Source organism: Miscanthus floridulus, chromosome 6, assembly GCF_019320115.1.
Source record: "Miscanthus floridulus cultivar M001 chromosome 6, ASM1932011v1, whole genome shotgun sequence".
Taxonomy (NCBI): domain Eukaryota; kingdom Viridiplantae; phylum Streptophyta; class Magnoliopsida; order Poales; family Poaceae; genus Miscanthus; species Miscanthus floridulus.
The window spans coordinates 113252490-113279715 of record NC_089585.1 but is presented as its reverse complement, the minus strand read 5'-3'; the positions used below and the strand labels follow the sequence as shown (position 1 = coordinate 113279715).

Here is a 27226-nt window from a genome sequence, read left to right as displayed (position 1 = left end):
GTCACATCAACTCAGCCAACTGCTGCCCCTGACAACAGCCGCACGCCCGGCACAGTACAGCAGAATGGCCGATGGGACAGGAGGTAGGACTGGGCAGGGGTTACCCGCCACTATACTAACCACCGTGACGCCCATGCCTCACTATGCTGCCAACTCCTGCACCGAGGACAATGCAGCGTGGGGAGCCACATCTGGGCTACTGTGGCCTCGGAATCAGTACCTAGGGCCAATAACTCCCCCCAAGGCCTCGACAGTTTGCTTCACGGGCTCGGCAGCCTGAGGGTCCATGACCACCAAGCCCCCCACGATGGCTCGGCCTCGGCATCTGCAGAGCCGCTGCTCCCTACGACGACATTACACGACAACCAGCATGTCACTTCCGCACGTCCCATCAAGGCGCTCAACCACTCCGACAAACCACACGACGGCGCAGTACAGCGACGTGGCAGACCAGACGTCCGTCACGTCAGCACCCTGCCATCCACGACGGGACTGTGCAGGGGTTACCGGCTACTGTGCTGCCTAAACTCCTGCACCAAGGACGAACACGACGTGGGGGGTCAGAACTGGGTTCCTGAGACCTCGGGACCAGCGAACCGATCGCTCCGCCTCGCTCGAGACCCCCGATAGGCCTCGGACGAACTAACCGAGTTCCGCCTCGCCCGAGACTCCCGGTAGGGCCTCGGGCGAACTGGCCATGCTCCGCCTCGCCCGAGGCTGGGCTCGTCCCGCAACCTCGTCGCCTCCGCCTCAAAAGTCGCTCTGGCAGGCTATCGCATCCAATTAATGCGCCCAGCTGCCCCCACTACGTAAGCCACGATCGGCAGTACGCCGCAACAGGAGCGACAGGACAACGGTCAAATCGCCTTTTTACCATCCCTTACTGACAATACAGGGTACCGTATCCTGTAGACGCACGTTCCGCATTGTTCCGCCTAAATCAACTATCGACGATGGCCGCCCAGACCTCACATTGACACCTGCTAAAGGCCTCGGCACAGCAGGCCTCAGCACAGCAGCCTCAGCACAGTGGGTCTCGGCCTCAGCACGGAAGGTCTCGGCACAGCCTACTACAGCAGCCATCAGACCTCGGCACTTCACCAAGTCAACAAAAGTACAGGAGCACAGCATGTCGCCAGCCTTGAAGACCATACCGACTAGACATCGACGGGAACTCCCACGACGCCATGCTGCTCCAGGGAGCGGAATACGTCAGCAAATAGTAGCCTTCTCATGTACTTCTGGCTCCCTCCTTGTGGCTATAAAAGGAGGTAGCCGGGGCCATTTCTAAGGGGGGGGGGGGCAAAAAGAAAAACACACCGATAGAACCACGCACTTCCACGCTACTTGGGAGCAACGTCTCAAGCAGTTCGCACCACCCTCGCCGAGACCTGGGGCTAGCTCCCTCTCTCGCCTAGCTTGTAACCCCTACTACGAGCACTCAGGTGCAAGGAATACAAGATCGATCTCTCAGACTGGACGTAGGGCCTCGATTGCCTGAACCAGTATAAACCTTGTGTCTCTTTGCATCACCATCCGGGATTAGGGGCACGCAGCACAAATTCACTCGTTGGTTGAGGGACCCCCGGTTCCAAAACACCGACAATATCTTTCTGCAAACGCTGTGTTTCACGCACGCACAAAGCATATAGAGATAGACTTCCACTTTGTGAGATAAAGAGTGGCTCAGAAGTTACTTGAGATTTGGTTCATACATACTGGTGATCAGTTAGCTGATGGTTTCACAAAACCCATTGTGGCGTCCAAGATTGACAAGTTTAGAAGCACTCTTAATCTAGTGGCCGGCTGAGATTGAGTGGAGGTGTTGGAAAACATGTACATCGGTGGGTGTTAGCACCTACTATTCATGGATAGGTTAGCCTAGGTTGTGAGCCGCCCTTTGTTACTTGTAATCCAAGATGTATAGGATAGATCTTATCCTCTCTTTCTGGTTGTAATCTACACTTCTTGTACAAGCCACCGCGGGGGCTGTTCCCGTGTGTATAACATGAAACCGAGACCCAGGAGAGGGCAACTTGTTCACCTCAGTTTACAACACACAATCTATAGCTAAATTTATGTCCGCCACCATCTACCCAACTGTCGTCCACCATCTAGGCGATCGCCCATGCCACTATCGCTTTCTTGTCTATCTACACTCCACCCGTACTGCCAGTTTAGTTGGCTCCTGGCCAGAGCTGCTTGCTACCTGATGAATCCAAAACAAACCTCTAGCTAGGTCCTTTAGAGACGTGTATGCCTCCTCCCTCAAACCCGTAACACTAGAATAAAAGCATGCCGGAGCTCACTAGAGTTAGAGAAGGAGAGGGTCGTGGACATAAAAAAAAATCGAGTTCGGTATAACAAACCTAATTTCTATAATTTGTGCTCAGCCACGAAAGAGAACTAATTGGGAGCGAGTGGAGCTAGCGAGAAACACAGGATAATTAAGTGCAATAAATTAAACGTTTACCCGAAAACTGGCCAGGGAGCACAACACTACAAGAATGGTGGTCAAATATCACAACAGTGCAAGACACGCCTCGAAAAAACATCAAACGACTCACTCTCTTTGTCTTTTAGAAAATTTGGAAGAAAAGAAATACCAATCTTTAGGCATCGAGAAGCTTAATTTAACGACATCTCTTATGAATATATCATTAAAAATGAAGCGGCAACTTGGATTGCAACAGTGGCAAAACAGTTGGACGATTCTTTTAGCGCAGAGTCGTAGCTTCTCTTGCCTTCGTCCCCCCTTCTTTTTAAGGGGTTGTAAAACTCTCTTCTATATCAATGAAATAGTTATAATCTTGTGTCTGTTCATTAGAAAATAATAATTGAAAAGTTTGGTAGACTGTTGGGGCATTGTTTTTTTTTAGAAACGAACAATAGCTAAAGGGAGTCCTTTGACCTTAATCTCTTGCGGTGCTCTTAATTAATTAAGCGACCTACAGCACCACGTGCTGCCGGAAGTCGGAAGCACAATGCAAGGCTCTACGTACTCTACCTAGAGTAGACGTACGTATCACACGTATGGTGACATGGGCACATGACCAGCAGGCAGGGTGGTTTGGACGTGATCATCGCTACCAGGTTATTTCCGCGAGACTAGTTCGCGACGTGCACGGATGGCTGCCCATCGAATTGAATATCACAGCACAGGTGTCCACTTCGTACTGCCATCCGCCAAAGTTTCGAGAAAATAAGGACAGTGATACTACCGCCCAGTAGGCCAGTAATCAAATCTACTTACTCGAGCTTGCGTGGTTCATTGTTACTTTACGTGGATTGATGGATGCCTGAATCTATATATATGGTGGAAATAAAGACTTGCTCTGGTTGCAAGTTCATCGCTGCCACATTCATCTCCTGAGTCCTGATTGACTTAACGCTCCATATATTTTTTTTTAAACAAAGACAAGAGCTCTGCCGCTTAATTAAGACGAAAGAAAATTATATACAAGAAGGGTAGCTAAACGTGGTGCCAACACACACCACACGAATGGCTGACCCACCCACGCGACGCGGAAGGGAAACAAAACTGTCATGAGTTATCGTTGCCGAGCGTGGTTACAAAACAACTAGCAGCTCCGACTTCCCAAGGCAGACACGGACGAACCTAATGAAGAAAAAAAGATGGCCCAAAGCGAGAGGCCGCAACAGGTCATCGTTGCCAAGGTCAAAACAAAGAGCAGCTCCGACTTCCTATCTTGACCCTCTGCCCCGCCCCTGGCATTTGCCACACCTTCAAAGCCTCCCAGTAGACGAAAGAGGGGGTGGTTCGCCTCATGTCATCGTTGCCGAGCCACAACCCTAGACGTAGCAGTTCTGACTTCACGCTGCAAGTCCTCCCTCCACACGCAGACCGGGCGCCGAGAAGCTAAGAGCATCAACCGAAGGCAATGTCGTGGTTGAGACGAGATCCATTCAGCGATGCCTTCAATAAGGGCATGACGTCGAGAACGCCACCGTCGCTCGTCCAAGATGGACCGGGTTTTCACCCGTGGAAGGCAGTGCTGGAGAACACGACGCCCTCAGCAGGGGATGCGGCGCCCACAGACATCGACGTCGTCAAGGCTTTCGCCCAAAGGGTTCCCCAGCACAAACGTCCGACCAAGACCCGGACCCTATCCTGTTGTCGCCACCGTTGTCACTGCCCCGCCATCCCAACGAAACCCTTCCAAAGAGGCATTGACGCGCCAGCTGCACGCAGCAGCCGCATAGCTGCGTCGGCCGCCACCCCCTCTGGCCGGGTAACACGGGATCGGGCTTACCCTGCCGCGTGCGTCACACTGCCGCACACCGAAGCCCGTTGTTGAACGACGTCGCCGGCTCTGGCACCCGCAGCCGATGCTGCCGGGCACCGCCGGTCGCTAGTGTCCCACCACGGTGGGCGCCGCCCCCAGACCAAAGGGCGTCGGATCCAGCCGCTAGGGCAGAGAACCCGGTGCCCCAAGCTGTCGCCGCCGCCCCCAGCCATGGGTCGCCGGATCCGGCTTCCAGTGCACCGGATCTAGCCGCCCAGGCCCAAGAGCAGCCCAGAACGTCGCCGCCGGCGCTGCCATACGAGGAGGAAGGGAACGGCGGAGGGGAAGAAGGAGATCCCGTGGCCGCCACCATCGAGCGCCTGCCTAGGCTCCGGCCGGCACTGCCACAGCCGCGGCTAGGCGGCTCCCCCGAGCCCCATGCAGCTCAGGCGAGGCCACGCCCAGCCGGCCCGCTGCAACCTGCTCCGCTGCACTGCCAAGGATCGAGGATGAGAGGCCCCACCGCCGACATCCCGGCGAGCTGCACGGCCTTGCCGGCGGCCTGCTCCGGCGGCGGCGGCGCGGCAGGGGAGGGGGGGAGAGCGGAGGGGGGCGGCTGTGGTCGGGCCACCCGAGTCGCCCGCATGGGAGGGGCGACGCGGGGGCAAAAATGAATGATGGACGGACCAACGCTCCATATATCGGCATCAGAACCGTGTACATTTCTCGGACGTCCAACTCGGAATTAAATCTTGTGACATGTCCGTTTTCTTAGTTGTGACATGGAGGTTACTGGTGGTGTTTATGGATCGACATATCCGATTTCTTTCTCTATCAGAATCTTTATTGACTACTCCTAGCTAGCTAGCTGTAATCTAACTAACGACATGACACTACAACCGAACATTTCTAACACCACGGCAAGCGGCCAGGGCCTGAATTTTTTACTATTTGGTCCTTTTTTTTAAAAGTTTCTCTCAAATAGACCCCTGGCAGAAAGAACTCCAGAAATGGACCCTTTGCTCGGCGCCAGAGTGACTGGCGCCGAGCTCGGCGCCACGGTCACTGGCGCCGAGGTCCTGGGCACGGTAAAATGGCCTGCCAGGGGCTCGGCGCCAGAGTGACTTTAACCCAGCCTGCACTTCTTCCCCGAGCTGAATTTACCATAAGATGGGCAACTTAGAATTTGGCTAAGTCTTTAAATTTACTATGAGATGGACATGCTGAAATTTGTGGAACAGACATATGCAAAAATGGCTAAGTCTGAATTTTTTCTATGACTTGGAGACTAGAATTTTACCATGACTTGGACATTGACAAATTTAAAATTTTACCATGATTTGGATATTGAGAAATGTGGCTAACTCTAGAGTTTTACACCAACTTGGTATTTGAGCACTTAAAACAACATAGAAATACTTAGGATAAAAAATGATCTAGGGTTCATGTTGATGAACGAGCCTAAAAATGTTTCTAAGTGTTGGATCAATAGTTAACACCCTTTTTCATGATGCAGTTTTGACCACAGTAAAACTATGGTTTCTTTTCTAGATATAAAGTTTGACCTTTAATAGAAGTTGTAGTTTGAGTTGAGTACAACAAACTTTGTTTTTGGACCTAAACCTAAATCAGTTTGCGATATTTTATCTTCCAAATTTGTATAGCAACTCAATTTAATACCTTACTACGAGTTTGAGTACTCTCTGATAGCGTCTGGGGTTCCATATATGATGATGGGGCATTCATTTGTCTCAGATGCTTTAAATCATTTACTTACCTGAGTCCCTGTGAAGTGACAGGATCAAAGTCAGGAACGATTGCCAAGGTGTCGATGATGATACACGATAATTTGCTTCATAAACAATCAAAATCAAAACATGAGCTGCAGATAAATTTGTACATCTCATATAAGCTAGATTGTGAGAAATTGGAGAAGTAAATTTGGATATATATGTCAATGTGATTTTCAAATCTAGAATGTCAGTCACTATGCAAAATGTAAGCAGATATTAGAGCACATAATACCACAAAACAAATACGCATAGATCGTGGATGTGGTGCAAAATCCCGACTCACCTAGGACTCTAGAGAAGGAATCGCATCTTTTATGCCCTGTTCTTCTTAACTCTATAGAAGCGACAGTGGCTAAACTCCTGTAACCTGGTCTTCTCTCTGCTGGGGAAGCCACAGATGACAGATGACAGATGAGAGCTGCTGGCTGCTGCGAGTCCCTCAGGTCGTGGTCCCACCACCACGTGACATCGGACTGACACCGACGAACCACCATGGCGCCACCCAAAAGCCTCATTTGAGTGAGCTCGTGGTCATATCTAAGAGAGAACATGCTCAACTCCGACAAATAGATCTGTGATGGACAACCAAATTTTGTCAGGAGTTGTTGCACTCTATTGAGCGATATGGTTGAGTAGGAATGATATGGTGTTTAACAAGGTTAAAGCTAATACTTCCATGACAACAAAACAAGTCTTGTCAAGTTTGGACTTAGCCACGGTAAAAAATCAGACCATCTCGTGCTAAATATACATATGTCCATCTCATGGTAAAATCACAGATTTAGACAGATTGTAACATATCCAAGTCAAAATAAAATTTAATATGGCATTGCCATGGTAAAAATTCAAATTACATATCCATGGTAATTCTAGTCTCTAAGTCATAGAAAAAATTCAGACTTAGCCATTTTTGCATATGTTTGTCCCACGGTAAAAATCAAATTTGACAATGTCCAAGTCATGGTAAAAATCCAGGCTTAACAAATTTCAGCATGTCCATCTTATGGTAAATTTAGGGACTTAGCCAAAATTCTAAGTTGCCGGTGATTGTGAGGTAGGGTGAAGTGGCGAGAAAAAAACCCGAGACGGAGGAGAAATAAGAGGAAGAACGCTCGGGGAAGAAGTGCAGGCTGGGTTAAATGCAGGTGTCTCGGCGCCATTAACTATGGCGCCGAGCTCGGCGCCAGTCACTCTGGCGCCGAGCCCTTGGCAGGCCATTTTCCCATGCCCAGGACCTCGGCGCCAGTGACCGTGGCGCCGAGCTCGGCGCCAGTCACTCTGGCGCCGAGCCAAGGGTCCATTTCTGGAATTCTTTCCGCCAAGGGTCTATTTGAGAGAAACTTTCGAAAAAAGGGCTAAATAGTAAAAAATTCGGGGCCAGGGCTTATTAGTAGGAGCATTAATTGTTCTCACAGAGAAGTTCACAAAAGTAGGATATGATTGGTTTTTCCGACTCTGATGCATCGTGATGTGTGTCAATGTCAAGCCTTCAGTGATCCATCCTCGTCAATGTGCACTGACATAGAGCTTGAATTTATAAGAGCCTATTTGGCGGAGCTCTAAATTTAAAAAACTAGATTTGGAGGACCAGATCGAGCAGCTCCAACTTGGATCTGGGATCCACTGTTGCTGAGAAAACTGTTTCACAAAACTCCACGGTCGATCTGCTGGCCTGGCCCATTATCCAGCCAAATTGCAGCCCATGAGCAGGAGCTCTTCCTCTCCTTTTGTCTCATTGCCACCCTAGGCCCACGCGTTAGTCTCCTTGTCCCCTTCATTCTCACGCACATAGAAATGATGGTGGCCGCATGCGACAACGCACGAGCTCGTGGGGCAGCCGGATCCACGCGCCTGCTGCTAGCGGCGTCGGCGGGCGAGGAAGGCCGCGCGGCCATGGACGGGGGCGAGCTCGGCAGGGGCCAACGTGGCCATGGCCAGGGCTAGCTCGGCGGGGGCCGGTGTGGCCATGGGCGAGCTCGGTAGGGGTCGGCGCGAGCTTGTCAAGGGCCGGCGTGACCATGGCCGGGACGAGGTTGGCTAGGGCCGGCGCGGCCATGGCCGTGGTGAGCTCGGTAGGGGCCAACGTGGCCATGGCCGGGGCGAGCTCGGCAAGGGCCAGTGTGGCCATGGGCGGGCTTAGTGGGGGTTGGCGCGATCTTGTCAGGGGCTAGCGTGACCATGGCCGGGACGAGGTTGGCGGGGCCCGGCACGGCCATGGCCATGGTAAACTCGGCAAGGCCGGTGTGGCCATGGCCGAGGCAGGCCTAGCGCCAGGGGTGGCGTCAGGCCCGTACCTACGATTTGGAGGTACCTGAATGAAACGCGTGATGTGGCTCTAAAATTTATAAGAAAATAATATAACAAAAGCATACTTTTATTTTATTATAAAGCTTTAAATATATGTTCTTTTTTTAGAATTACACAGTACAACGCATACGCACACTCACCCCTATAAACACGCGTACGCAAACCCTACCCCTATATAAGCGTCTCCGAAGGACTGAGCCAGCAGATTTCGAGATTTACGAAGTGACCACTGGCACCTCGCTATCGGCGGGGACGTCGCCTACCAGTGAAAGCATAGCGCCGTTAAATCGTGGAATAAATCCAGGAATACAGTACTAGAACATATCAAATCTTGATGCTAAAACAATACAAAAAGTACTTCAGCAACAAACTGACCTTATGTTCTACTGCAAAGCATCATTCTCTTAGTATTCTTTGAAATGAAAGCCGTGTGCGTACCGAGCTGACAACGTGTTGGCTCCCGGTGGACGACGGCTTGGCGTCTTGGCAATGAACCGATGGTTGCACGGTCGCCGCGGTGCCGAAGTCTAGCAGCGGCGCGACGACGATCTGGTTTGCGGCAAAGGAAAATAAAACGTCGCCGGCGAATCTATACCTATGGGCTATGGAGAAGCCGAGGACCCAAGCAGACTGGTGGGCTATGCATGGCGGATGGCCATGGGCCTTACGTTGGGCCAACTCCAATTAACAAATTATTGATTGCAGGCCACGCCATTAATTAATTGCTACTTACTACTTAGTGTATTGTGTAAATTTGGAGGCCCTGAACGAAGTCGCACACTTTGCACCTGCTAATGTACGGCCCTGGTGGCGTGAAGCACGGAGGAAGCGTGAATTCACGGTATAGGTTTTAATTTCCCTGGTTTCATTTCACGTGGACGAGAGAAGACAGAATATCCAAATTCGCTAGCTGCAAGACTTGCGTGGAGTTCAAAAATTCCATAGTCTGTAACACTATGCTCTCCCTCTCTCATGCTTTGTTGGGTTACCCTAAGACCAGTCTCAATAGGGTTTTTATGTTCTAGTTTTCAAGATCTCTATGTGTTGGAAACAATGTATATTAGCTTTATCCCATAAAACTTTGATGATCTCTCTCTTCATTTATATTGAGCTGGTAGCTTATTTTACCGCCTATGAAACTCTGATGAAATTTTCGTTGAGACTGACCTAATAGTTCGAAGTTACTACTATCTACTTCTAGTTAACCACATTAGATGATGTTTGGATTAAAAAGTTGTTGCATTTGTGGTTTATTCATAATGTTATTTTGTTTTTGTATTTGCTATTTATTTAAGGGCACGTGGATAGATGTAGCAGGTGGAATAAAAAAGAATGTTCTTTTTTCAATCTATTAACTATTATAAGCTAGATTAGGATAGCTAATGAGATAATGTTAGCTGGATACTCAACTAACGAGTTTGTTTGGAACCATAATTTGTGGCCGCATAGTGCAGTAGCCGAACCGGGCCTCTGCGACCGCAATACGAGGAATTAGGGGTACAGTTTATTCCTTGCCCTTTTCGTTTCGCTAAAATTTAGCTTATGCTGATGTTGATGTTGAAATGTTGTGAGAGAAAAAAAAATTTCTTCACTGAAAAATACTGCTTGAATTTTCTAATGATCACGAGAAGCACCGTCGCCACAAGACGTTTGGCGGGATTTTTCGACTCCCGTCGCCGCCACCGCAAAATAAGCGAAAACAAACAAGACCAACAATTAGCTGACCAATTTGTTGGTCCATTCGGATTAATATTTAATCTAGATAATTTTCAACAGCTACTCCTACCTATTAGCTGGCTGGATTCAAATAGGAGGAAAGCGTTCTGCAATATATGTTGTCTTATTAGGGCATGTTTGCTTTGCTCCAGGTAGCTTTGGCTGGGTCCAGCGGCAGATCCAGAAAATATTTGAGGGGGGTTGAACAACACTACTGCTCGATCTTAAGTCTCAGCCTCCTTACACTTTACACTATAGAACTTTGCCTAAAAATTCATGGAGCTCCACAGGAGGTTCTACTGTTTTCGGTACGGGTAGAGTGGCTTGAGCCCCCCCCCCCCCCCCCCCCTCACGGGGCTGAGATCGATGCCTGCCGAGTGCCGACTGGCGTGCTCTTCGGTGCTCTCAATCGGTTTGCTGTTTCCCATTCCCAGCCTTGCTCTGTTGCTCATATATGAACACCAGTACAAGCGTACAACACCTGGCCGCACACTCTGAGTCGATCCCAAACCGAGGCGAATCCAACCCCATAAGGCGCGGACGGGCGGACGGCACCGGCCAGGCACCGCACGCTATCTGCCGGTCGGCATCATGTCTTCCGTCCCGCTGCTGGCCTCACCCAACCCCGACGGCACCGGCGTGACCGCCGCCGCCGGGAACGGCCATGAGAGTCGCCCGCCGGGCCGTGGCCGTGGCCCTTCTGGCCTGTGCTCCTCGTGGCTCGGCCGCGTGGTGGACACGGAGGAAGCCTGGGCGCAGCTGCAGTTTGCGGTGCCGATGATCCTGACAAACAGGGCCTACTACGGCATCCCGCTAGTGTCCGTGGTGTTCTCTGGCCACCTCGGCGACGTCCAGCTCGCCGGTGCCACGCTTGGCAACTCCTGGGCCACCGTCACCAGCTATGCCTTGGCCGTACGTATGAGCACTAGCTGCGCATTTGTGATTCTAGTTTTATAAATACTTAAAAGCATTGATATTGGCTACGACTGTTGCAAATTTGTTAAAGTAGGAATGGCTGTTTCAGACGGGCCTCAGCGGCGCCCTGGAGACGCTGTGCGGGCAGGCCTACGGCGCTCGGATGTACCGCATGCTGGGCCTGTACCTGCAGTCGTCGCTAATCCTGTCGACGCGGCGGTGTGCGCGCTCGTCTCCGTGCTGTGGATGTTCACGGAGCCGCTGCTGCTGCTGCGGCAGGACCCCGAGGTGTCCCACGGGCCGCAGCGCGGCGGCGTCCGTCGCGCCGCAGGTCCCTGGCCTCGGTCTTCGCGTTCGCCTTCCTGCAGTGCCTGCTGCGGTATCTAGATTTGTTTTTGAGCCGTCGATTTTAAGTACAACCAGACGGTTATTAAACCATAACACTCCTTGTTCATCCACTCTAAAGTGTTTGGACGGTTCTTTCTTTATTTTCTCCTTGATATGGAATATTCTTTTATCTGTTTTCTAACCCTCAATGATCTTGCTTTCCAAGGTACAACTAACCTGGATATTATGCAACACTGCAGGATGCAACAAATTGAACTCATCTTCAAACAATGGTTGCACAACAAGAGAATGTGACTTCCTACTTAAGGCATTTGCCACTACATTTGCCTTTCCCGGATGATAGTGCACATTCAGGTTATAATCCTTTATTAGCTCTAACCATCTTCTTTGTCGCATATTCAACTCAGACTGAGTAAATATGTACTTGAGACTCTTATGATCTGTAAAGATATTGCACACATTCTCAAGCAAGTAGTGTCTTCAAATCTTTAGAGCATGCACAACAACCGCAAGCTCTAAATCGTGCGGGGGATAGTTAACCTCATGCTTCCTCAACTGACGTGAGGCATAAGCAATGACCCTTCCATCTTGCATCAGAACACATCCTAAACCATTCTTTGATGCATCGCAAAACACATCAAACAGCTTCTCTATATCCGGTTGCGCCAGAACAGGAGTAGTGGTTAGCAAATTCCATAAGGTGCAGAAAGCTGCCTCACACTCCTCTGTCCAAACGAACTTATGATCCTTTTATAGCAAACTTGTCATTGGCTTGGCAATCTTTGAGAAGTCTAGTATAAAACGACGATAGTAACCGGCTAATCCAAGAAAACCCCGAACCTCATGAACTGTGCTTGGTGCCTTCCAGTCCATAACCTCTTGTACCTTACTAGGATCCACTGAGATTCCATTCTCAGATAGCACATGACCGAGAAAAGGAACTGTCTTTAGCTAGAACTCACATTTAATAAACTTAGCATACAGCTGGTGATCTCTGAGTCTAGTCAAGACAATTCTTAGATGCTCTTCGTGATCCTGTTCGTTCTCTGAGTACACTAGAATGTCATCAATGAACACAATCACGAACTTATCCAACTCCGGCATAAAGACTGAATTCATCAGATACATAAAGTATGCAGGAGCATTTGTCAAACCAAAGGACATGACAAGATATTCGTACAGACCATATCTGGTGGAGAACGCGGTTTTGGGTATATCTTGTGGTCTAATCTTGATCTGATGGTACCCTGATCTCAAATCTATTTTGGAGAACACCTTGGCTTTGGACAATTGATCAAACAAGATATCGATCCAAGGTAGAGGATACTTGTTTTTAATTGTCACCGCATTCAGTGGCCGGTAGTCCATGCACATCCGTAAGGAGTTATCCTTCTTCTTCTTCACGAACAATGCGGGGCATCCCCATTTCGATGAACTTGGGCGAATCAAACCCTTAGTCAACAAATCTTGGAGTTGTTTCTTCAACTCGGCTAATTCATTTGAAGGCATCCGATAAGGCCTTCTTAAGATCGGTGGTGTTCTAGGGATTAACTCAATGGCAAACTAAACATCTCTGTCCGGTGGAAGACCGGGTAACTCATCTGGAAACACGTCCGAAAACTCGCACACTACTAGAATCTTAGCTAGAAGAGTAGTTTGGACTGCAGAAGTTGTACTGGTCAGATCTATTCTCCGAGGTAAGGTTACTTGAAATGTACCTTCTCCAACAGGTTCTTTAAGAGAAATGCCTCTTCCTCCCACATCAATTACTACTCCCATCTTAGTCATCCAGTTCATTCCTATAATCACATCTAGAACTAGTCCTGGCATAACTATCAAGTTAAGCATATACTGTCTGTCTGCTATACATAGGGTTATCCCCTGGATTATCTGATTAGTTAACATATCAGCCCCAGCTGAACTGATCCTATAAGCACATTCTAATTCAACTATCTTTTTCTCATACTTTCTTGCAAATGCTTGACTTATGAATGAATGTGATGATCTAGAATCAAACAAAACGACTGCAGAATGATTGTTGATAGAAAACATACCGGCTGTCACAGGCTCTCCTTCCGGGATGTCATCAATGGTGGTGTGGTGCACACGAGCTTGGTACTGAGTCTGCTACCTCTTGGGATATGGGCAAAACTTTGCAAAGTGCCCAGTTTGATTGTAGTTGAAACACGGTCCTCTTACTTGAGTAGCAGCTCCAGATGAACTGCCTTGTCCGGTCTTGGCTTGTGGCACCGCTATCTTGAGTGGCTTCTGGTTCCTCTGAGGTTGCTGGGCATTCTGATTCCTCCGTTGGGGTGGCCTAAACCTTACACCAGGGGCAGGCGGACGATACGTAGAACAATTTGCTATCGGGGCCCTTGGCTGGGACGGACCTGACTCAAAAGCCCTCTTGTGAGTCTTGGATGTAGCATATACATTGTTGTTTTTTTCTTGCTTCAAGCAGTCACTAACAAAGTCATTGAAACCAGTTCTTGTGTTAGTACCCACATGCTTCATCATCTTGGGATTCAGACCTCTCTTGAAACTAGCGATCTTTTTGGCATCGGTATTCACCATGTCAGAGGCATAGTGACTTAGATTATTGAATGCATGTAGATATTGTGTCACCATCTTGGTGCCTTGGTTCAGTGCTAGAAATTCTCTAAACTTCATTTCCATCAAACTAGGGGGAATGTAAACTCCACGAAAGGCCTCAGCGAATTCCCTCCAAGTAATGTGGGCATTGGGAGGAAAAGTGGTGTGGTGGTGCTTCCACCACATTCCTGCAAGGCCTTGCAGCTGATGAGCTACATACTCCATCTTCAATACTTCTGTCATCCTTAGAACATGAAACTTATCTTCCATGGTGTTTATCCACTCTTCTGCATCCAAGGGCTCTGCCGCTTCCTTGAAAATTGGTGGTCTGGTGTCCATAAAGTCCTTGAAACTGCTATGTTGATTTGCTTCATGTCCACCTGGGTTTAACCCACGGCGGGTGTTGCTGGCAATATGGCGCAATGCAGCTTCCATGTTCTGCTACATGCCCTCCATGTTGCGCTGACTTCCAAGGAACTGTGCGAAGAACTGTTCCGCGGTGTACGGTAGAGGAGGAGGTGGTGGTGGTGGATCACGGTTCTCATTCCCAGCGGCACTGCCACCTGCCTCAGTCGCGTCATACATGGTACGACGAGTGTTCGGTATCTGCATATTTTAGCAACAGTAATTATTAGGCGATGTTGTAGAAATTGTAGGTGGATGAAAAATTATGACGTACTGACTTCACTGGAGAGAATAACTTCATACAATAAAATAGGGGCACAATAAGTCATTCCAATCAACACAACATTACTAATTAGATTACTGAAATGCACATATCGCGTCCAATACAACCAAATTGCCAGCATATACACACTGGACTTTTGACGTTCAGATATCGCCACAAACACATCCAAGTTTTCCAACATTACATCAAGGTCTTAGTCTTTCTACTCATGAGTACATGCCAGACATGTCAACCTTGCAAAAGGTCATCGCAAATGAAACCCTAGTAGCTAGCGCAACAACTACTAGCCTACTCATCGTGGTCGCTGTCTAGGTCGGAGATGTCGACATCGTCACTATCTACATCATCGTCGTCGTCATCAGCTGGTGCCTCAGGCTCTTTGGGCTCCTCGTCCTCATCTAGATCCATCTCTATGGCTCCAGGTGGAACGTAAGGGTGGAGCTGGTTATGCAGCTGATGAACCTCCTCATGTAGGTTGTTGTTGTACTCTTCTACATTGGCCAGCTGCTGCTCCAGCTCAACCTGTCGAGCTCTTAGAACATCTTCCCGTGGACCAGGCTTCATTCCTCTGGTGGAGCACATGGATCAACATGCGCTCAATGTTCCTGTTGGCGATGGTCATATGCTCGACCTGCTCTCTCAGTGCACGCACGTCTCCCTCATAGGCTCCAGTCCTTTAGGTCACCTGATCCCTCTGATGAGTCAACTAAGCCATCTCTGCATTGAGCCTCTCAATCTCGGCGTCGTGATCCCTCTGAAGCTAACGTCGGTCATCTCGGGCATGACCAAGAGCACCAGACACACGTCTCAGGCTACCTTCTACTCCATTGAAAGCCTTCATCATTGTGAACATAGCGCTCATGGCAGGGTTATCACTATTCTGTCCTTCTGCTGCACCAATCTCCAGAGATCTTCCTCTTGCTTGCTGCCATGAGTCAGTGGAGGGGTTGCCCCTCGGAAAGACTCCAACTAAAGCGGCTGCCAACTCCTAAGGAAAACGATCCATGATATCCCTCAGTATCCCAAAGGCTGCCCTGTCAGCTACTTCTTCAGCAGTCCTGCCAGTTGACTCATAACACCAACCAGTCCACTCAGAATCGTCACCTCGAGGACGAACAACGGCCTCCATAGTAACCAAGAGACCTTCCCCCAACTGCTCATTTGTCCAGAAGTAGCGGGGCTCCATTCCATCAGGATAGCCCACATAGCTGAGCACTCTCCATAAGAGTGTGGGCATCCCAAACTCTCCAAGAAACGTGTGGCGCTGACGGGTACGTGGAGCAAGCTGATGGTGGGGAGCTCTGCCTCCGGTGGACTTGCGAGCGGTCTGCTTTGTGCGTGCCATCTGTAGCAAATTTTTGTTTTATTACTCATGTGAGAACAAGGTTAAGTTGTCATATTTATCAAAATGAGATAATCAACTTATAAGAGGAGGAACAATGCCATGAATGATATGTAATAACATGAGACATGCACGTTTCGTACGTTCTCACAAACTTAGGAAAAATAACAATTGCTAGCGGCATAGACGGTGGCATACAACGGTCTCTGGTAAACATAGCTAATACATACTACATAATAGCGCTGTTATGTACCTGCAAAAGATCCACTTCAGCCCAAACCCTAACAGTATGAAAAATATGCACGAAAGCAATAAAGTAATTTACTCGTTCTACACGCATCCCCAGATACACGTACCATGGTAGCAACTACCCGAACCATCGTCCTATCGACGGCATCGTCACCACAGGACAGAATTCCCCACATATTGGATACCTTCATATAAACACACGTATGGCATGTAAACAATACAACATCATATAAGCACTTCCCTAGATCGACAGTGTATTCGATCATACTCTCACAACTCTCACTTACCGAGGCGTAGAGGCAATGGATCCATACATTACCACTCAAGTGAATGGCACTCATACAATAGCACGCTGTATGAGCAACGAAATAGAAATATGATGCAAAGACCCCCAAGTCAGTACTTAAATAAGCCACCTAGAGTCCTTAACTGGGCATAAAGGATATGACCACTGGCACACTCTTAAGTTTTTAATTAGAGGTTGAAACACCTATATACTATAGTTTGCAATTAGTTTTGTAACACAAAACCCTTTTGTTTTAAATACATGCATGAATAGTAACCTACTAAACCTTGCTCTGATGCCAGCTGTAACAGAACCAACCAATTATACGAGATTAAGTAAGGAAATCTTCCGCCGAAGCAGATAATTTAGCAAACTTAAGCCCGTATAACCCGGTAGTCCGTGAAACCATGAAGGATTTCAAACCAATCGACATACAAACCAAGATCGTACAAGTTTAGCAAGTACCGTCACATGTTACATAAAGTTTGCAATCACAGTTGGGCACATCAGAGTTTAGAATATAAAGTTATTACAAACCAGGTTCAATCTGAAATAGCGGAAGCAAATAGTTTTCAAGTCACACACACACTTTTAGTTCCAATACAGTGCCAGTAGGTAGTCATTTCCAACAAAAGCATCAGATGAGAGATACAGAATGACCATTGCCCTTGGTCCTAGTGTCACCCATCACTGGATACAGGCAGTTAATGCAATAGCCGTAGTACGTTTGACCATCTGCAACAACAATGGGAACAACGCCCTGAGTACGAGGAGGTACTCAGCTAGACTTACCCGTCTTAAACCAAAATAAAGCGACACCAAGGATTATGCAAGGCTTTCTTTAGTGGGCTAGCTGACTTGTTTGCAAAAAGCATAAGCTATCATGAAGAAACCATTTTAAGTACTTTGCATCATCTTTATTATAACCTATCCATCTAGGTAAGCACCTGTACTATAGCAATCACTTGATTAACTAATAACATCCAGTTACCAATTTAGATTTAGCATATCCCATATCATCCAGATAACCATCATTATTCCATAATAATTACTACAATGCCGTAGCTCGAGTCAAGTGCTCACTATCCAGGAGCGATGGCGATTCAAATCGATTTCTAACTAGCTGGTGATTTATTCCTCACACAAACCACGCTTCCCCCGTCAGGGTCTCTTAGATCACCAATGATACTTTCCAAGTAGCCACGGGATAACAGCCGAGACCACAATACCCAGGGACCGCTCGACTGCCAGGACGCACCTTGGGCTCACTCTTTGTGTCCCCGTCATACCCCCTTCAGCACCAGTCTACCAATCTGGGTTTATCTCGGCTCGAATAGTGTCACTAGCTTCGCGGTCGAAAGGTACTTTATTCGGCCAGCTAAATGTGAGGCATGCATTCAACATGACAAGAGGGACGAGCAACGATCGGTCCTTAATCGACACAAACAGAAACTAACAGCACCCCAGACCCCTGTCTGGTTGCCTCCAACTTTTTCCGTCCGGTCTCTAATTATCCATCACACATGGTTAATTTCAGGATACCATCCTTTCCATAGCTAAATTCTTCCAGTAACCACCTATAATGTAGGTGATCGGATTATCACCGATCGCTATCGATCTAAGCAAGGCTAAGCAGTTATTCGATCCTGACCTAACAGGGTAACAAGGTAATAAGGTAGGCAAGGATAGTAATAAATGCATCAATGGTTTCAATCAACTCCTACAACTTAATGCAACAATATATAAACTCATATATATAGAAAGAATTGCTTTTATAAAGTAGGAGACTTAGAATGCTCTGGGGCTTGCCTCGTTTGAACGAACTAGGTTGATGATCCACGCACTCGGGCAAGTCCTCTCTCGGCTCCTCTTCCTCTAGCACCTCCTGTGCCTGGACTTCTTGTGGATCTGTCCCGGTCTGCTCTTCCTGAATTACTACTAGCAACTCCTCCTACAATCCTGTATGATGTAGATGTATGAGTGCTAATGCATAGGTGCATCGAAGAGATGACATGTAATGATCATGATACATGAAATGTAGATGAACATGTTTAACTTTATTGGGCATAGTAGAAGTAAAGTCCTGCTACAAGGTAGCCAACATCATCCAAGAACATGTACTACTATACTACTACTACAACCACAGTACTAACAGGTCAAGTCACCATAGCAATCTAAGATGCTTCAAAGATACACCAAAGCAAACATTATTAACTAATCATGCGTTAAAGAAGATTTGTTTATTTCATTTTAAACTAGGGCTACAATAGCAACATATATTTCTGGTGCTCATAAAAATCTAAGAAAATTACAGTAGTATAGTACTACTCTAAGTAGACTACCATAAAAATTTCATTGCATTTAGATAAGTATAATAACCTACACAAAAATGACAAGCTATGGTGGATAATGGAGCATGAAAATACTTTGTACTACGAAAAGTGTCAAACAACAGATTTGGTGTTTTTCCCATGATCTTCATAGCATACAATCACTATACAAAAAGTTTCACCTACATATATTATTCATATTTTTAGCCCTAGCAATTTTACAAGAAATCAGCAATTAATGCACATAACCTACCTAGCCATATTTTTTCACATAATAGGCATGACATATATTTTTCACAGAAAGTACATCACCTAAATAGATCAACAAAATTAGCACCATATTTTTCTAACCTATATTCTATTTACTATACATTTTCCAAGAAATCGGCATTTATTCAATTTAAATAAAGCTACATAGAAAAGTATCACAAATTTGACATGCAATATTTTTAACAGATAGATCTAGTCACAAGAAACCTAGCAAAATTTGTTTCAATAAATTTGGAGCTATTTTGAGCAAGTTATGACTTTTTGGAAACATTTAACATTTTCTAGAAAATCATTTCCTAAATCCTTTTAAAAACCAGCCGATGAAAACGCTGGGTGCACCCGGTGCTATGCACCCAGACCCGAGTCAGGGCGCTGATGAGTGGGCCCCCACGGGTCAACGCCCCCCACCTGTCGGTCAGACCGAAACAGGGGCGGAGCTGACCGGCCGGCTCTCGCCGACGGTGAGCTAGCCGGCGGTGCGGTCACCACCAGTAGCTCACCCGCGATGAGGCGAACACGGCGCACCAAGAGAAGGCACTAGAGGAGCTCGGAAGTGAGCTCGACTGCGCGCATGGTGGAGCGGCGGTACGCTGACTCCGGCCACGGCAGGGCATGGGGAGGCGCGCACGAGATTCACGAGGGCAAGGCGGTGCTCACGCGCGTGAAAGGAAGGAGAGAGGTGGAGTGGAGAGGGGGTGTCCATAGGAGCGGAGCTCTCCGGTGAGCTCGGCCGTGCTCCGGCGAGCGATTCCTGAGGAAGGGGAGCTTACCACGGCAAAGCGACGCGAGCCCGAGGTGCGCGAGGTGGAGGCGGTGCTCAGGGCAAGACGGAGCTAGCCCTGGCGAAAGGGAGCGGCTGGAGCGGCCAACGCCGGCAATGGCGCTTGTGCGGGCGATGGCGGGTGAGTGCGCTGCTGCTGCTTGTGCTGGCGGAAGAGAGGAAGCAAATGAGATGGAGGAGGGGGTGGCAGACACGATGTGGCGGGTGTAGGCACGACAGGAGGGGCGCGGGGCAGGCCGGCGGTGCCGCGCGGGTGAACTCGCCGGCGCATGACCGCCACGCGGCATGCGCGCTCTGGCGCTGGTCGGGCGCGGCGCGCGGGAGCAGGAGCGCGGCGCGGAGGTAGGCCGGGCCGGCTTGCGGACTGGGCCGGGAAGCGAGGTGGTGGCCCAATAAGGTAAAAATGAGATTTTTCAAATTATTTTCAATTCCTTTTTCATTCAAATGAATTTTTGAACTATTTCAACGCAGTTTCCAACTTTGGCCCAAAAATAAAAGTTGCTCCAAAATTTATTATCTACAACTTTTCTTTTATGACCAAAGTCAAATTCCAAATAGATTTTGAATTACAACATAAAATCAATATTAATTCAAAACCCAAATTTTGAAGAATTATTTTTAGAAGCAAAATTTGGCAAAAATTTAAATATAAACTTTGCTCCAAATTGTATCCTAAATGTTTATAAGCTATCTTAGTGATCAAAACAAGAAATCATGGCATCCAAACATGAGCATGGCATTTCACAGAGTTTAAACATGATGAATTTCAATCAATTTAAGCACCACATGAAATGATACTTCATTTCTTTCGAAATGAAATGCATGAATGATGCTTATGCATGAGGTGATGATGATTATGCTCATGGGATGAAATGGTAATGCATGCTTAACACCGAGGTGTTACATCAAATGCCTCAACTAGCTCCACATTCTCCATGGTATGTTGAGTCTTTGTATCTGCTTGCTTGCAGTCCTTCACCAACGACAGCATCTCCACCATGTCTGAAGTTAGACGCCGTCACCATTCCTCGATGATCCTGCCAGTTAGACTAAATGCAGATTCTGAAGATATAGAAGAAATAGACACAGTCAAAATATCTCTGGCTAAGATGGAAAGAATAGGATATGACAGCTTGTGCTCATGACACCAGTTGAGAATATTGAAGTCGTCGTCATATTGGTTGACAGTGTCACTGTCAAGGCATGCAGCCAACTCAGAAGCATTCAGGTTAGCACTAGAGTGTGCTGCCTGCAGTAACGCACATGCTGATGGCCTCCTAGTGGATGAAGATGCACCACCACCAAGTCCAGGAGGTAGACTAGCACCAGCACCAAGTCCAGCAGCAGCTAGACTGGCACCAGTACCAAGTCCACCAGCTAGGCTGGCACCAGCACCAAGTCCACCACCTGGAGTGCCACCAAAAATTTTCCCCCAAGCAGTCTTTCTCTTCCCTGAAGCAGGGCCTGGAACTGTGGCCCTTTGCAATCTCACAGCACCAAACTTACTGTCATACTTAGCAAAAGTATCAGATAGGTTAGCCCTAATAGTGGTTAAATATTCAGAATAGTTCTCATCGGTTAGGTTAGACATAATTTGGAGAACATTGGTGAATCCTCTTATCTTGGCTCTAGGATCCAAGATAAAAGCAAAGGAATAAAGCATTGGAATTGTAGACCAGTAGTCCTCAAACTTCTCTTTCATGGGGGCAACAATATTTCTCAGGTCCCTGTCTCTTTCATAAGTAGTATTTAAATGTCCAGCAATCTCAAGAACATGATGCATAATTAGTGGAGATGTTGGATAATAAACACCAGACAGCACAACAGTAGAATCATAAAACTGTTCAAGGAATAGGAGAAGTTTTTCAGCAGCTTTCCAATCATTCTCTTTTAACAACGACTGGCCATCAACCAAAGGATGGTTTGTAGTAATCCACACTGAAAAAGGGGCCCTGTGTCCTATCAGATGCTTTAGCATCAGATAGGTTGCATTCCCTCTAACATCCATGTCCAAGCCAAACTTATGAGGGTGGACACCTTTAGCAATGTAGAAATTTTTGTATGATGCAATGCGCAGATTAGAGGAATTCATGAATGAAATTGCAGTTCTAAAAGCATGCAGCATGGGCTTGAAGACTTCTAGCCCAGCTTTAACAATTAAGTTAATGATATGACAAGCACAACACTGATGCAAAAACAGTTCACCAACATAACCAGACAATGAAGGAGCAAGAATCTCCATTGCTTTAGTGTTTGCAGAAGCATTGTCTAATGTAATGGAGAAAACCTTATTAGTTAAGCCATATTCATCAATACAAGTAAGCACACGTTCAACAATGTTCTCATGATTGTGTGACACATCAATCAACCTTAACCCAAAATCCTCTTCTCTAATTGCCAATCAGAGTTAACATAGTGAGCAACAATACTTAAGTAGTCTTCTTTAGCATTACCAAACCATATATCAGATGTCAAAGCAACAGAACTAACAGACTTCAAAGATTCAAGGAGTTTGCTACGACATTCATTAAAGTACTTAACAAAGTCTCTGGTGGTGGTTTGCCGAGAGACAGGAACAAACCTAGGGTTATGAGCAAGTTTAATGCACTCCTCAAAAGCAGCAGATTCACCAAAACAAACTGGAAGATCCTCTCTAGCAATCAACCTGCACAACTGTGTTCTAGCAACCTCAGGGTTGTATACCCAGTGATGGATAGAACCATCAGAATTAAACCTAAGCAGGGACTGAGACATGGCATTACTGTTAAGCTTTCTTGGTTTGCATGATTTGATATGCCTAATCAAATGACCAGTACCAGCACTAGAACGAGCAGTCAAAGTTTTTTTGCAGTAATTGCACTTAGCATTGACTCTAACTTGAGATCCATTGCGGAGCTCAAACAACTCCTCAAAATCCTCCCATACCTCAGACCTGGTGCGTTTGTTGCGGTGCTAGAGCCGGACGGTGCAGCTCTAGGAGCAGCGCCATGCTCAGGAGCAGCTCTAGGAGCAGCGCCGTGCTCAGGAGCAGCTCTAGGAGCAGCGCCGTGCTCAGACTACGGTGCCGCCACCGACGGCTCGTCTGCGCCAACCTCGATCGGAGTGGCTGTAGTGCCGAACAGCTCCGCGCGCCCGTCCTCCAAGTTGTCTTCATCATCACCTCAAAGCCCCATCATCCTCAACTCATAATTGGTGGAGGTGGGATCGTCGCCATCGGCCATCGCGGGCACTCCGGTCCCTCAACGACGGCTACCGCAGCTGAGCAAGAAGCCTGCGGCCTGCAAAACGATAGAAGTTAGAACAAGTTACACAAAGTTAGGGTTAGGGTTAGGAGTGTGGCTTACCTGCTCAACCGGAGCACCGAAGTTGCCGTTGAAGACTGAGATCCACAGATCTACGAGAAGAGGATGGAGAGACTAGGTTTTGGGGGACGGATCTAATGAAGAGAAGGATGGTGGAGGGAGCGAGACGGGGAAGAGACGGTCAGAGGGGAGAGAAGAGGCTATAGATGGCCAAAATGGGACCGGATCCGATGAGCGGTGATCGGAGATGAAGACAAAGACAAAGACGAAGGAAGCAGGAAGGATGCGCGGAGCAGACAAGCGAGAGGAGTCGTCGATGCGCCTTCGATGGTCGCAGTCGTAGATCCGGCAAGGAAGCAACCTCAAACGAGCCGAGAGAAGCTCGCTGGCGCCCGGTGATGATTGGAGGCGAGCGGCAGCGGCGCTCCCTTTCTCCGCTCTGGCGCTAGGCGAGCGAGTGAGGCGGCGGCCGGCGGAGTGAAATGAGGATTAGGGTTTGGAATGGAGAGAGCCGGGGGGAGAGGGGCGCTTTATATTGGTTGGTTGCCAAACGAGCCATGGTCGGGCCCCTCGTGCCGACCGTTGTGTCGGGCCGGGCCAGGTCGGCACGACGTGCCGAAAGTGAGGCCTAGGCACGGCCCAAGGGTCGGACCGGGCCAGCTCGGGCCCACCAACCACCGGGCCGTGCCGTGCCTGGGCTGGGCCGAAACATCGGGTCGTGGGCCGGGCCAACAGGCCTCGGGCCATATGGCTAAGTATACCGCCGAGGCCTTGAGCTACGTGCTGCCTGCCGCGAAGCTCGCCGTGCCGTCGCGAGGGGCCCGTTTGGTACAGCTCACAACAGCGTTACGAGCGGTTGTGAGCTGTTTTTTATACCAAACACATTTTCAAAATAGCTTTATAGGTGAAAGTTGTTTTTTCTCTTCCTCTCATAAAGACATGAGTTAAAATGAAGTTGAAAAAAGTAGCTTATCCTATCTCTCTTCCTCGTTTCTCTCTCATATATACATGAAGTTGTTGGTGAAACTGTTTTGCCAAATATTTTTTTTCAAATAGCTCAGTTTTATCTAGAAAGTTGCTCTATTTTTAAAAAACAGCTTTACTAGAGAAGCTGAGCTGTCACAAACAAAGCCTAAGTGTACTTGCGGCCGGTGTGTTTTAACGTTAAAAATTAACGTCGTGGGCTCGTTTGCAGCGTGGAGATCTGGGCGTTTGAGCTCCTTGTTCATGTCGCCGGTCTGCTCCCCAATTCCACGGTGAGCACGTCTCTCATCGCCATGTGGTACGTCGTTTCGAGATCTAAACTCTGAAACCGGATCATCACAAACTAGAATAATTGATTGATATATTACTCTATGTCTCGCCACGTAACAAACAGGTCGGCGCGCGGATAATTGTGTGCAGCACTAGGGTCCAGTTTAGTTGCAAAAAATTTTGCAAAATTTTTCAAGATTCTCCGTTACATCAAATCTTTGGACGCATGCATGAAGCATTAAATATAAGTAAAAAATAAAACTAATTACACAGTTTAGACGAAATCCACGAGACGAATCTTTTAAACCTAATTAGACTATGATTGGACACTAATTACCAAATAACAACGAAAACAGCTACAGTGCCATTTTACTAAAATTTTCAGATCTAAACAAGCCCCAGCACCGAGGCCATCGCCTTCATGATCACGTACGGGTTCAGTGCCGCTGTGAGGTACTCCCCCTAATTAAGCACTGCCATGCTGCAGGGTGTCCTGTCACTGTCAGGTGAGAGAGCCCAGAGGTCTACCTACCAGCATGCACAAGTGATTGGCTGATGATTTGGGATGCCTTGAAATGACTGATAATGGGCAGGCGTGTCGAGGGGCAGCGGATGGCAGCATCTTCGCCTTCAAGCTCAAGTTCTATACCAAGGTACACGTAAATGTGCAACACAGTCAACATGTGTTGTTGTGTTGGTAACGGGTAACCTACGCTCGACGCCGCGAGCCTGAAACTCATATGACTTTGATAATATGCTCTGTAATGACTTCTTTGCAGGGGTTATATGGGCGGGCATGACCCATCTGCGGTCTGGCATGCCAGGCCTGCTCGCTGCTGGTGATCACCGTCCGCACCAAGTGGTCAAGGATCGTGGAGTCCATGCAGGCGGAGAAGGCCAACTACATCGTTTAGCCTTAGTATATATACTTGAAAAAAATGCTGCTGAGACGTGGAACGGCATCACAAACCGGGACCGGCTGTGATTCCCACACTTCGAGGAGTCAAACAATATTAAGTTTGACCAATTTTTATCAAAAATATAATTAATATTTGTATCTCTAAACAAGATTAGTATAAAAATATATGATGTAATTAATCTAGTGAGGATTGTTTAATATTATATTATAAATCTTTGTAATTTTTCATATAGATTTAATCAAATTTAAATATGTTTGACTCTCCAAAATATGAGACATGTATTTATTTTAGGACGAAGGGAGCTATCTTTTTTTTTCGAGAAGGACTTCCATATGTTTCTTGTGCTTGTGCACGAGCACGACAAGGTAGTGAAGGAACGACAAGCAGCGAGAGCAGATTAGCCTAGGCTGGGCTAGGCCCAAATAACGCGTGGACTTTGTGGCTCAGTTCGGCCGTCCATTTCGAGGATTGATGCACGGTTCCGATTTTTACTTCACGAAGGCCTTTTACTTTATCTTTCGCTCATTTTCCGAGTCAGGTTGTACGACAACAATGCCTCGAATATCATCATACTTTCAGGCTTGTTTGATACAATTATTATTAGCTAGCTAACCTAGCTAAAAACTAGTTCTAACTCATCCCAACAGAATGTTAAGAGCATCTTCAAGAGCTTTTTTTCTTTCTAAAATTTACTCTATGAATCATCATTTAAAGAGTCGTTTGAGTAAAAATTGTTTTCTATATTTTTTTACCCCCAACAACTTTTCTATACCGTGTGTGTATTATAGGGAGTTATTCTCGTTCTCTGTCTTTGGTTGGCTCTAGAATAGAGAATGTTTGTATTTAGAGATCCAATTAAAGAGAATGTTAAAGGATATTTTTTTTTCACTAAAATCACTATTCCTATAAATCATAAAGGATATAAAGAGTCTCTTGGAGTTGCTCTAAGAGTATCTTAAGGAATATTTCTTAAACTTGCACTCTAATAGGGTTTTTAGTTTGAGGATTCATTCATTCTAGATGAGGTAATGCATCGTAAGTTCATTCTTCAAATTTGGTAGAATGACTTCGTTCCTCGTACTGGTACCGGTTATTAGCTAGTAAGGAATGAGGTGGATGGTGCATAAATCTATTCCATTTCATAAACCAACTAAAGAAGTGAGGAATGAGGAGATGATGGACTAACTTATTCGTTAAACCAAACACACCATAGATCTTCATTTAGAGAGTCATTTAAATAAAAACCGACATCTTTTATATATCTTATGCATACTCTATAGAACTAATCCCGCTCTCCGTCTTTAGCTAGGGAGAAATTCAAAGTAGAGGAGGACAATATTTGAATATCCAATTAAAAAAATTATTGGAGAGTTTTTTTTCCACCAAAAATCCCTATTTCTATCAATAAGAAAAGAATGTAAAGGCGTTTATGGAGTTACACTAATAGGTGGGGCAACTTTTTACTCAAGTCTTCAACTTACTGGCCAATTAGCCAACCAATCACAGCTAATTTAGATTGTTTTTTAGCCCTAACTGGTAAGTAGCCCTAATTGATTTAAACAAACCCTTTGTTGATTCTAAAGGTAACATGATGTTCATTTTTTTTGGCACAGAAGGTCAGCGAGAGGGGGGGATGCAAAGAAAAAAAAAGATGGGGCTTGTTTGGATGCTTCCAACGTCTAAACGTACCGAGAACTCGATTGCTATATGTATTGATGATTGATGTTGCAATATACCGGTAACTAATTCAAGTCGGAAAAAAACGGTAACTAATTCGAATCTTTTTTTTTAAAAAAAACTAGAAAACTACACATTCGCCACCACGCCCTCACGAGTCACGAAGTTCTCCGCCCCTCCCCGGGGCCCTGCTGGAGTGCTGACCCCCT

General features: G+C 47.0%; 1 protein-coding gene across 3 annotated transcripts; it reads left to right on the top strand.

Annotated features, from left to right (window-relative positions):
- Positions 1-10426: 10426 nt before the first annotated feature.
- Positions 10427-11760, top strand: LOC136459116 (protein DETOXIFICATION 19-like). Of its 3 annotated transcripts, none has more exons than XM_066459017.1 (2): positions 10427-10975; positions 11088-11760. In XM_066459017.1, the coding sequence occupies exons 1-2, from the start codon at positions 10655-10657 to the stop codon at positions 11505-11507; spliced, it is 741 nt and encodes a 246-aa protein (XP_066315114.1). In that variant the 5' UTR covers positions 10427-10654; the 3' UTR covers positions 11508-11760. The 3 variants fall into 3 exon arrangements, with proteins under 3 accessions (XP_066315114.1, XP_066315113.1, XP_066315115.1); XM_066459016.1 differs by having other exon boundaries at positions 11073-11760; XM_066459018.1 differs by having other exon boundaries at positions 11070-11760.
- Positions 11761-27226: the final 15466 nt, after the last annotated feature.